This window comes from Hemiscyllium ocellatum, chromosome 9 (genome assembly GCF_020745735.1).
Source record: "Hemiscyllium ocellatum isolate sHemOce1 chromosome 9, sHemOce1.pat.X.cur, whole genome shotgun sequence".
Taxonomy (NCBI): Eukaryota; Metazoa; Chordata; class Chondrichthyes; order Orectolobiformes; family Hemiscylliidae; genus Hemiscyllium; species Hemiscyllium ocellatum.
In genome coordinates this window covers 66,189,133-66,202,070 of record NC_083409.1, presented here as the reverse complement: position 1 = coordinate 66,202,070, position 12,938 = coordinate 66,189,133, and the positions used below count along the sequence as shown (strand labels likewise).

Sequence of the window (12,938 nt, the reverse complement as noted above, 5' to 3'; positions counted from 1 at the left end):
TGTAATTAGAGCTACATAAATAGCAGCAGCCAATGGGTTTTTGTTATATTTGTTTATTTGTACCATCTTCAATTTGAGTTACCGCAGGAAGTGACTTGAAGGTCTTGTTAAGTTAGAGTTAATTGTATAAATGTAGCTATAATTGTACCTGTTTTTGTACCTATTTAACATTGTGTGTTAGCTGTCACATAGGCAGCAACGTACTAGTAAAGAAAACTGTTTTTGACATGTTTTTACTTAGTATTATCTTTAGTTTTTCAACTTTTTATTCCCCTTCTACAATAATTTCATAGCTAATTGATTTTACGTGGGCAGTATTTTTCTATCAAGAATTTCTTTAAGAATTATCAAAAGAAAGAGGCAAGTTAAAACTCTTTCATAGAAGTCTCAGAATTGTTATGATGCAGTGAGGCTGTTCAGCCCAATGTGTCTCCACTGACTCTCTGATCATTTTAACTTATTGCCAGTCTCCTGCCTTTTCCCTGTAACCTTGCACATTGTTTCTATATAAGTAATCATCCAATTAATTCTTGAAAACTTCAATTGAACCTACCTCTAACACGCTTCCAGTCAGCTCATTCCAGACCCGAACTATTCAGTGGATGAAAAAGTTCTTTCTCACCTTGCATTTGCTTCTTTTCCAAAACATTATACAACTGTGCCTTTTGTTTTTATGTGTCAAAACAGTGTCTTCCTGTGTAGTCTCCAAACCCCTCATGATTTTGAAAACTTCAACCAAATCTTCTCTTAGCCTTCTCCTCTACAAGGATAGCAGTCTCAATTTCTCTTATTGTTCTTCGTGACTGAAATGTTCATCCCGAGAATTGCTCTTGTAAACTCTTCTGCATGCTCACCAATGCATTCAAACCCTTCCTAGAGTATGGTGCCCAGAACTGTATGCAACATTCCAACTGAGATCTAACCAGTGACTTATATAAGTTCATCATAGCCTCCCTGTTCCTTAACTGTATGAAGCATTGAACAAAATGTTTTGTTATCAGCTCCCTCTATCAGTCCAAATGCCTAAATAATTTTAGAACTAATGATAGTTCTTAAGAAACTAAACATAATATATATCTGCCTTTGTCCACTTCTGTTTCACCCTGGTTTTGATTATGAGCTGCATCACTTTTTAAATAATATTTGGGTCTACATTTATCAAATATGGTGATTTTGTGCTCCTGAAACAGTCAGCCATTTCCTGACATTTTGGGAGGCTACAAGTACCACAGCAAATCCAGAACAAGACAGCTGTTCACAACCTCCTCCAGAGTAGCAAACACCAGCACAATTACAAATATCTCAGAGTGCAGTTTATGAGTGTGAGGAAGTAGCACTGGGTGAGTCACAGAGAACAAACAGAGTCAACGGGGGAACTGCTCCCATTGGCAAAAGGGACACTCATTCAAAGTGATTGACAAAAGAACCAGAGGAAATATTAAGAAACAGTGAGTGGATACGACCTGGAGTGCACTCATGTGGTTCGGAAAAGAAATTTCGTTTGCCTCTCCAGAAAGAATATCGGATAATTATCTGAAGAGAAAAGATTTACAGCAGTAGAGATAAAAGCTGGGAGAATGACACTAGCTTTCATAGAGACCTGGCACAGATATAGTGGGCCAAATGGCCTACTTCTGTGCTTGTAACCATTCTATGTTTCTATAATGAAGATAAATTGGCAGTGACAGAAGAAGAGCAGGAACCCGATAGCTTGACAGCCACACTGCTGTCATTAATGAATCATTAATAAGCAGTGTGGGTTGCTTTGTAATGCTGCTATTGCTATTTTGTGTAAAAAGGGATTAGATTTTGGCCATGCTGAGAATTGAATGTCTCCAATTTGATGCATGTCTGAGCAGGTCATTCATTAAAGCCGCATTTGATCCCTACAATACATTGAGGGACGATAGATGCAGTAAAGTTTGGATGAGAGGTGATCTTGATTGCCAATAGCATTGAAGTTTCAATGGTGTAGATTGGCTCCAGATATCCTTGCAGCAGATGGCATAGTTCTGCAAATGGCTCGCTACTGATCCTGTTTATCCTTCACCTTTTGGCATAGCTGCTGCTCTGTGTGCTCCTGGCCTCCAGTCATAGTCGATACAGCTGTGTAACATTGACTAATAAAGCAGGAAAATACAATTTGTGCTCTAATAGATTATTTTCCTTTTGGGAAGTGCTTGGTGTCAACATCAGAACTGTCTACAGGGGTATACTTGAGATTAGGGGCTTTGTATTTGGAAATCAATTCAACCTAGTCTTCTACAGTCACTAAAGAGCCTGATTAATGATTTGAAGCAGAAGCGATATGCCTCTTGATTGTCTTCAACTACCGTTTTTAAGAAGAGCACTCAAGACATTTTTCTTGCCATCATGTGGACTGTGACCTGGATGTGAAAAGGCAATTCTGAATGGTGGTGAGAACAGGTGCTGAAAATGTGATATATGTCACCTGATTACTTTGCTGTGTTTGGCTGTGAGGAAAATAATATTTAAAGGAGGAAAAAGTGGGGGTAGTCAGTTAATCAAGAATATTATCCCTTGTCAGATTATAGCCAGTAATGTAATAACTGGGAAATTCATTACATTTATTGCTAAATGTACTTAAAACATGCCAAATTTGAATTGAGTAACATTGCTTGATCCACATAAAGGCTGCCTTGGTTCTTCCAGTTGTTACAGTACTGAATTGACCTTGGCCTGGAAGACACTAATGGCACCAATAGTTCCTTGATTCCAGCTGATGTTATTACTGACAATTCAGATCCAAATCCAAGATCTGGCTTGATAAATCAAAATTTGATTTGTTTTGGTTTAAATGAAATGGGCTGTTGATGAAGCTTAAACATGCAATGTTGCAAATTTTGTTTTAACAAAAAAACAGAAGTTATTAACAAAAGAAATGAAAACAATAGAATAAACCAAACCATCTAATTATAATACGCCATAATTCAAAGATTTTTCAACACACAATGAAAGTATAATCCTAATCACCCAAAATTCTCCATCCCAAAAGAAAATGTAATTTTTGTATAGTACCCAAAACACACTTATGGTACAATATCTAAGCACCACATAAATAATGCTCATGCCCAATTACCTGTAAGTAATACCTTTGTCAATTTCAGTCACTTGTGACTTCAACTTTTATATGCTACATCCTGGAGCTATTATACATTTGATTTGAAATGTACTCAGCTAAAAGTAACCTCTTCATGGTATTATGACAACACTTCTGGCCATTAACTCTTTCCTCCATGCCAATCTAGTACTATATCCTTCTTTTCTCAGGAACACTGGTCTGTATAGTTATCCTATTCCAAGCATTTTATAGGATTGCTCAAAACTCAAAATAAAAGTGAAATCAAAAGCTTCCCTCTCTAAGGTCTGGGTTTTTCTCTTAAGCTTAGAAAAACAAGTTCCAGATCTTTCTAACATTTGGAGACACCATTATTTACCTATCTGGTTCACAAAACAATCAAAGATAAACAAAGAAACCCATTAGTGATGCACAAAAACTCATTCATTCTAAAGCAACGCCTCAAAAACTTTTAAAAGAAATCAACATGGCCACACAAATACTTATGTTAATTATTAACCTTGCACACACATAAAACCCAGACATTATTAACTCAAAAACAGAAACCAATTCATGATCAATTTACTTCACAATAATATATCATTGCGCCAAAGGTACAATTAATGACATTAGACTTATTTTTGACAATGTGATACTAATGACTAGAATACAGTTCTTCAGCTGTTTTGATAACAAATGAGGTCAAAAAGAATGTTAGCTCAAACAGCCTTATATGTTGAAATATATTTCGCTAATCAAATTGTCTGGATATCAGGCAATTGCTTTTGCAGAGATTGTAAAAATAATTGTTTTGCCATAACTAATCTCCAAATATTTTTCTCAATGTTAATCATTTAAAATACAAAGATCAACAAAACTATTAACTGTTCCCAGCAGAATATTCAATCAGAAATTGTAATATATTGTATATGGAAATATGTCATACTCATGATGCCTATAACTGTGTATTAAGTGGCAAAGATCATATATTGGAGTTGCATGTTGATTAAACACTCATTGATCACCAGAAAAACAGCATTGGTTTATTATTTTATGAAGACATCGTGTCAAGTGTATGTATCAGAGAATATAGTATTCTGTGAGTACATCAGCTGAAGTGGAACTAAACTGCTTATCACCAAGTGCTGTGATCTTAACTGTAACCGAATTAAGTATTTTTCTCATAGCATTTAAATCAAGAAAACCAAATTACTTTTTGAGGTTGATAATGAAAAACTAATGCCATTAATAGAACTGGAGCCAGCATCTGAAAACACCATTGTTTTGTGGATGCATAAATTACCATGGCTGGCACAGGCGAGCAATTAATCATCTAATAACAATTGAAAAGAGAACTTTACTTAATATACTGAATATTATAAATATGCAAGATAAAAAATATGAAATCTTCAGAAGGATTACCATATGTACTTCAAGTCCTTCAACATTTTTTGGGATAATCTTATTCCATTGTTTTAGGTACAAAGGTGAATAAATAGACAAGGAGGTTAAATGTAAAGGACCAGCAGAGAAAGTATGACAATCATATACTTGAAATCTGTAACAAAGTAGAAAATGTTGGAATTGCATGGTAGATTATCAAAGTCTGCAAGGGACAGTAAATTTCACTCCTCAGCAAAGGGTTTGACCCTCCAGGGTCAGATTGCACTTTGTTTCCAGAATTATCTTGCTTTTCTTTCAGATTGTAGTTTTTCTTTCTATCATTACTTCAATATATTATATAGGCATAATGTTGGTTGATCAGAAGCAGAGTTACTACAAAATCAAGTGAGGATATAACAAAGCAATCGCAGTCATGTGCAAACATTAGTATTGAACACCACTCATGGAAAAGAAATCTTACATCCAAATTTGTTCCGAACACCTGCAGCTTTTTCTTTCCTCTCATTCTATGAAATGCTTTCGAACCTAATTCTAACATTAGTTCAAGTCTAATTCATTTAAAAGCACTGTAGGGGCCCTCTATGGCACATCAGAAATAAAAGAGTTTAGCCCAACTGCATGGCGATGTTTTTTTGTACATAGCAAATTGGCTGTGCTCAGTGGAGCACCAGCTGGAAGCTGTGTACAGAACCCATGTGTTCACCTTTAATGTACTGGAGCATACAGTAAAAGAACTCTCTGAGAATGATGTCACATCAAGCTGCTTGACACATAATACTCTCTTTGATCTCCCACTTTCCATGGCAGTGCATATCCTCAAAATTTATGAGGTGAATATAATCATTTAATATATCTTTTCTTTAACAAGTTGAGTATCTTCATGATTGATGGTGGCAAGTTTAGAAAATCTGGTAAATCTCCCTGAAATGGTGTCAGTCAACCTAGAGAACTGGGTTCAGCTTCTGCAGATCAGCATAGCTGCCAGAAAATGATTGGTACGAGAGAAATAGAAGCAGCCGGCTCTCTGGAGGCTGTGCCTGGCACCGTTTTCTGATGAACATTCACAGTCACAACTGGTGAGAATGAGGAGTGCCATCTGTAAACTGTAAATCCTGAACATTTACTCAATCTGCTGCACCGTGCTGACAATAGGGAGTTCATAAAATCAAAGCCACCCTCACAAATGAAAGCAGAGAGCTGCATTTTAGCAATTAAATTAAGCTAATTCATCACTAAAACAGCTGAGGCTTTTTTCATGGGTGACAATATCTGAGTTTTACATTTTATTTTCCTTCCCCTTACCCTCTCTTTTTTTAAAAATTTTGATAGGTGGTATTGTTGTACTCACCAAACCTGTAACTTTAAAAGAGGGTGACAGGGTCACCTTGACGACAGATGTTCTCAAGGCAACAGATGGCACTGGCAAACCCGAAGAGCTATTGTACGCCATCTCTGTGCCACCTGCACATGGTCAGATCGAGTACATCAATTATCCTGGAGTGGCCATTTCCAGTTTCAGCCAGTTGGAAGTAGCAGCCCAGAAGGTTTGCTATGTCCATGACAACAGTCGTGAGGCCAGCACGGATGGATTCAGGTGAGGAGAACTGCACTGTCATAGTCTAGATGTCTGAACAGCAATAATACAGATTGAAACACAAAAATATTGATCATAACAGTCAGTTCTTGCTTATGAGGCAGAATATATTTTGTAACAGAATCAGCTTTCAAAACTGAATGTTACGTAAACATAATGGAAGTAATTTTTCCCTCCCTGAAGTGTCAGGAGAGGCGGCGAGAGGTGAAAATAACGGCACTTCTTGGACCTGGGGAGAAGCTTAGCACCCCCTTCACTCTTCCTCCCTCAGTAAATTTTGGGTGAAAAAGTCAATGGGCAACATTCACGCTCTCCCAAATGAAAACCCTTAAGATGTTAATTACTGGCTTTAACTCACCACCTCCTCAATCACCTGCCTTCCTCGCAGTCAAAAAAAAATGGCTAACTTCCTGACCCTCATACCGAACCCACATCCCATGAGAAAACTATGTGAAGTATTTACCCTCTCACCACTGAATCCACCTTGAGAAGTAGGCATCGATTGGCAGATGTCATGAGCCAGAATCTGCATGCGTCTGATTGGACAGCAGCTTCCAGCGATCCAGCATGTCAGTGTCAAGGTCAGTGATTTACTGAGAAACTTGCTGAAGCTCACCGGTCAGCTCTTAATAAGCTGATTCATGGCTGATTGGGTGCATTGTATCATCACTAGGGGCAATGAGGTAGTCACCGTTGATCCTAGACATTGATCTCCACATGTGAAAAATACAAAATCTGCTGTACATAACCATCTACATGCAAAATTTGCTAAATGTCTTTTGTAAAATCATTACATTTAAATTTAATGCCACTCTTTTAATCCAGCAAGAAATTAAATTACCCTCACAAAAGCCTCTCAAATCCCAAGCGATGACACAAATATAATTTGATACAGATAATTCTATAGATTAGTTGAACTGAATATCCTACAGCGTAGTTTTGTCAGAGATGACTGACCACTGAGAATTCCAAGTGCTTGCAGTGGAAGGATTAATATCTAGTCATAATCCTATTGTGATGTTTTATTGCTTACTTTGTCAAGGAGAACATTTGTATCAATCATGCCAAGTTTCTTAACTGTGATTATGCAAAATCATAATATGGATTAGAGTTCAATATATTCAAATCGTATAATTAAAAATCTATACTAATATTGAAAAAGTTGTTTTTAGATTAGAGGCCTATGTAGGTTTCTATCCTTTGACTATGATGAAATAGATGGTTTTCATGAATGTTTATCACTTTTTGTAGCCGGTACCTTCTGGCATAATCTAGTGCCAAAGCCCAGCTCCCTATCAGCTCTGCTATAATTCATTCTCAGCATTTGGAAGTGATCTGGTTCCAGGTGATTTATTAAATTACTTTTTATTGTGCTACTCCTAACTTGTCCATCTGTTCGGCAGCTCCTAACTCACAATCTGTCTGTAGTTTGCAGAAAGACAAACTGTCAGGGCCTGTTCATGCACTAACACTTGACAATTCTCTTTCGGATTAGATTAATACCAGTTGTGACAGATTTTAAAGCTTGAAAAGAGATGCAAAAAAAATCTTATTAGAGCTTGTTGGAGCACTGATCAATTTTGACAGACACAGGCTGGACGCAAGAGATAGAGCATAATTCATTTTACAAAAACAGAATACAAAGAATACATAGAATATGCTTTTTGAAATTTCAAAGGAACCCACATCAAAATATTTAAAAGATTAAGCAATAATCCTGTTATCGACAATTAGGGTGGGCTTGCGAATTGGCTGGAAAGAAAGATGGGTATTGCTATTTGTGGGCGAGTAGAACAATGTCCAAAAAACACCAACAGATGATGGATGCAGATGATTAACAAAATCACTACCCTTGGCACAGACATTTGAATTTAAAGTGAAAACCTTTTCATCAGGATTGATTGGGATAATTACTCTAAAAATGAGACTTCCTAATAGATGCCATTATCTGCTATGGTGGAATTAAGTCCTTTCTGATTCGTACTCTTGTTTTCCCACAGATTTTTTATTAGCAATGGGATAACAGTTAAAAACAGCTCCATGGAGTTTAACATTGAGCGAACTGACCATATCATGCCTACTCTAGTCAATAATAAAGGTCTTCAGTTACCAGATGGAGCCAAATTGGTCATCTCTCCTGACAATCTTCAACTCTCAGATCCAGATACTCCCTTGATGAACCTAACCTACATTATTATCCAGCCTCCTCAGCATGGCAACATCTACCTGAAAGAAAACGTTCTTTCCCAGCCCCACTTCACACAGTTGAATGTGAATAATTTGGACATTTCCTACAAACACAGAGCAGGCTCCTCTGAGCTTGACCATTTTACATTCATTGCTTCTGATGGAACCAATCATGGCTTTTTAGTCAATGGCCAGATGACAAAGGAGCCTGTTATATTCAGATTACAGGTACGTGGATATTATCTATACAATGACACAAAACTCATTTAAGAATCAATTATTTTGCAGGTATTTACTAAATAAGTAACAAATTATCCATGGCTGATAAAATAAATTGGTGGTATTATAGTATTCACTCATAAATGTAATAAATTGCGTTTAATATATTGCACCAATAGAAATATTCATTCGGTCATCAGTTCAATTGTTGTCCAGCTGTTTAAAGTAGGTGAAATTGGAAATTGTTCTTTGCCTATTTCATTTTTAATTAATACTTACATTCAAACCATTTTAATTTATCTACTTTACAACCAGCTCTTCTAAAATATTTCTTGTATTTATAGTTTTTAATAATAATAATTTGAGTGGGTGGTACAGAGAGGGCACGATTGGACTCCAGCTTAACTTTACTCTATCCTGTTGATCCTGGACCCCAGCATTGACTAAAACACAACATGGATCTCTGTAAAATCTTAATACGTAGTAAATCAATTTTAAATTAATTTAACTTAAAAAGCTGTTTAAATTAAAACAAATGTTTGATCTGTTCCGAAAATGAAAAATTTTCAGAATGGATCTTGAATAAATTTGCTGTCATTTCAGAAGAAATTATTTCTTAATGGGGTTTAGCAACAAATACATGATAAATGAACCCAAGGGACATTGATAGCTTTCTTAAAAAATATAATCCAGAATACACTTCTTAAAAGGGTAAGGAAAGTAGGTTAAATAGTAATTTTCAAAAGGTAACCAGAAGTACACTTAAAAGGAAACATTTGCATGGCTTCAAGGAAGAGAGAGGGAGTGGGAAGTATGAGGATAACTCTAGTTGAAAAAAAATAAACAGACATGATGACTGAGCAGCTTTCTGTGCTGACTTAACACTCAAATATTAAGAATTAAACAATATGCTCCTTCAAAAGTGTTAGTGGAACACCTATTACCAATTTCTATTATTATCTGTTCTTTGCAATCACAATACAAAATGCCCTTTCACCACAACTACATGAAAATAAAAATAGGGAATATATCAAAGTGTAGCAGCTGTACAGTTGAAATTTACGAGCATTATTTTGATTTCAAATATACCTTATCATGCTGATGTTAATTTGATCAATTTTGGTGCCCAATGAATTATTCTTATAAACTAATTAAGCAGTCATATTGCCAATAGATAACTTTATTTTTAGTTATTTTTTGCTTTTTCATTGAATGGTCCTTGTACAATTTTTATATTTTGGTTTCAAAAGCAAAGCACATCATTGTCTACTTGTTAAAAAAATAATATCTCAATAAAATTAGCATTCACATCACATGTCACAGAATGAATAGTGTTCAGATTTTCGAGTTATGATTTAAGCATTTTCTTGCATTAATCTAAAGATTTAATATTAATAGAGCTATTTCAGTGCTGCAACCAATAATATTCAAAATAGGAAGTTAATTTACTATTTGTTTTAACACCTTTTTATTTTGGGTTGTTTGTGAGCTTGCTTAATGACATCATCCTTTGGGATCACTAGTATGCCATAATAAAGGCTTTTAATGTAAATTAATAGGCAGTGCCCATTAAACCGTGAATCTCACACAAATAATTACTGTTTTAACATTTCAATAAATTAACTCATTGAGCACTACACTGCAACACTGTTTTGTGGCGTAATAAAAGAATACAATTCTCCTTTCTTCATTAAACTGAAAAGTAAAAACTGAAAGAACTGTAGATGTTGTAAATCAGAAACAGAAAAGCTCAGCAAGTCTGGCAGCATCTGTGAAGAGAAATCAGAATTAACATTTTGGGTCCAGTGACCCTTCCTCAGAACTTCTGAGGAAGGGCTAACGAAGCCGAAACGTTAATTCTGATTTCTGTTCACAGATGCTGCTGGACCTGCCGAGCTTTTCCAGCAATTCAGTTTTTGATTTATTTTAGAGTGTTGTTAAAACTACTTTAAAATGCTTGGAGGTACACTGTTTCAAGATCAATAAGAGGCTTAATCATGAGTCAGAATGGGAGGCCTTTGTACTCTTCCAATACTGATAAGACACCATTCAACCCCTCCCCAAACCCCCATAGGTCACCATTTTCACCTTCTAACCCACAAATGTAGAAGCACCTAGCTGAATCCTTAACTCCAACCACACTTGTATTTGTCTCTGACCTTGTACACAATGAGGAAGAAGTTCTGCCCATTGCCTGGAACTCGTGCAGTTTGGATCTTTATTTACTTACAATATTGAGAAGTAACGTGAGTGGCCTATGTCAACTGGTGCAGGCTTTTAGCAGTATTAAAAAGATAATGGATGAAGGAAAATGAAGAAATCATAGACAAATGATACCTAACGTGGGATTAAAAGTGATCATGTACAGTGCTTATGCTACTGGACAAATATTCCAAACACTGGACTGATCAATCAGACAATGTGAATTTGTTTCACCATGAGTTTCAAGAATTTGAACATAATTTTAAAAATCTGGGCTAAAAGCTGATCGAAGTAAAAGTGATCAGAAAACCTGCAGAAAGCATTAAAAATTCAATTGGTTCACAAATGTCTTTTCAAAGAATGAAACTTTCCACATTGTTTATGTGACTCTTGTGAAGTGACCTTTGAAGTGACTTAGTAACCTGTTCAATTGCATCAAATGACATGGCTGTAGTGCAAGACATAGTCTCCTTTCATCCCTTGGATGAGCAATAAATGCACCAGCCTTGCCAAGGACAGTTGCATCCTGAGAACAACATAAAAACAGCACTATAAAAGAAAAGTTGTGAGATGCAGAGATGTTTGAGACTTCCAGAAAAATAAAGTTTCAGTGCATCAGACAACACAATGTGGAGCTTAAAAGTGGAAATAGCATGGAGGATGATTTAATTAGAGAACAGGAAAACCAAAGAGGAAATTCAGAATATTACCAATACTTTAATATTAGTAGAATAGCGAAAGAAAAGAAAGATTCAACAAAGCTGGAGGATAATTGTACCTAAGGTTTAGATCATTTATCAGAGGACAAACTGAGACCATTTCTATTGTTCATATTTCATTGATTCATTTGAGTTTTTAATTACAATCTCACTAACTGGAGTCTTTGAAAAACTTCAAGGCTCCAACCGTTAACTGAACACAATAAGTTAAAAGAAGCACATTAACATAAATAGAATAATGACTTTAGGTGAGAGCAAGTATTTTGATAATAAATAATAGTAATGAGGACTTAAGCTGCATCCACAGAAAAAAAAGGGAAAAACTGCCAACAAACATACGTATGGTTAATTAACTACTAAACAGCAATTAAAATCAATTAATAAATTACAGGAAAATTTAAGATTAGACCTACACTGAAGAATATTTTTGAGTCAAAGAGAAGACATATTTTTATTTTGCAATATTTTCTTTCACTCTAACATTATTCATCTACAATGTTTAGGATTGCATTATTAAATCATTTCCATGAGATGACACACACGCTCAACATTATCAGTAAATATCAGAATTATATAAATAATTGTATGTTATAGACCCAGACAGCTATACAAACCCAAATGCATATTTATCTCTTTTAACAGCATTTCCTCCCTTAATAAATATAGAAGTTAGTGACTAGAAAAACAAGTTGGTTTCCTGTGCAGAGGATGTCTGTTGAGTACCTATATGGGTTAATTAGGCAGGCGCTGATGCGGACTGAATCTGAGAGACATTTTTGGCAAAATTTCAAAAGTGGATGTTCTGGAATAAATTAACTTTGTGATTCTCAAATGCTTCAGTTCCAAGGTTGCACAATGATGTTCCATATTTGAATGTGGTTTAAAACCATAAAGGGTGCCTATCAGGGTATGCTTCCAAAGAATCTTGTAATAAGGACATTTCTGAATTCTATAAATTACAACTTCTCAACATCGCTTTTTGTGCTTTATTTGTTTAATTTACTGAAGGTGCTGACTTGTGCTAGAATGTGATTTCACAGCGTCTGACAGCTCTTCAGTTCCAAGTCTCCATTTGTGTGGTGAAGGAGAAATTTTAACCTAACTCACTGGATGCAATATACACAGAACTGGGAAGAACACCATCAGCGTCATAAGAGATTAAAATTTGAGCTGTTGAATACTTATTGTATCTAACCTAGACAGTTTCCTGATGGGTGATTTAGAGTGACATTGTCCCCAAAACAGCTATTTTCCAAAGAGTTGAGAAAGATATCATAAACTAGAAGTTTCCCAGTTACCACCTCCACATGAGACCCTCATGGTGAGATGTTTTTCGTATCATATCTATAGAAGTCTCTGTAATCTGTGGCACGCTGAATAGACATTCAGAAAAGCCAGCCAGTAGTATACTCCAATTCCAAATTCATCACTGAATTTGCAACTACCAGTATCCTTGGAGTTTCCATTGACCAGAAACTGAACTGGACTCACTATATAAACTCAATGGCTACAAGGGTAGGTTAGGTTCTAGGAA

At 35.7% G+C, this 12,938-nt stretch overlaps 1 protein-coding gene across 1 annotated transcript in view; it reads left to right on the top strand.

Moving 5' to 3' along the window:
- Positions 1-12,938, top strand: part of frem1b (Fras1 related extracellular matrix 1b) — a 192,311-nt gene that overhangs the window by 141,637 nt on the left and 37,736 nt on the right. The window contains exons 24-25 of the mRNA XM_060830422.1: positions 5,813-6,077; positions 8,078-8,492. Coding sequence (XP_060686405.1) covers positions 5,813-6,077; positions 8,078-8,492 — 680 coding nt within the window. The remainder of the gene's footprint in view (positions 1-5,812; positions 6,078-8,077; positions 8,493-12,938) is intronic.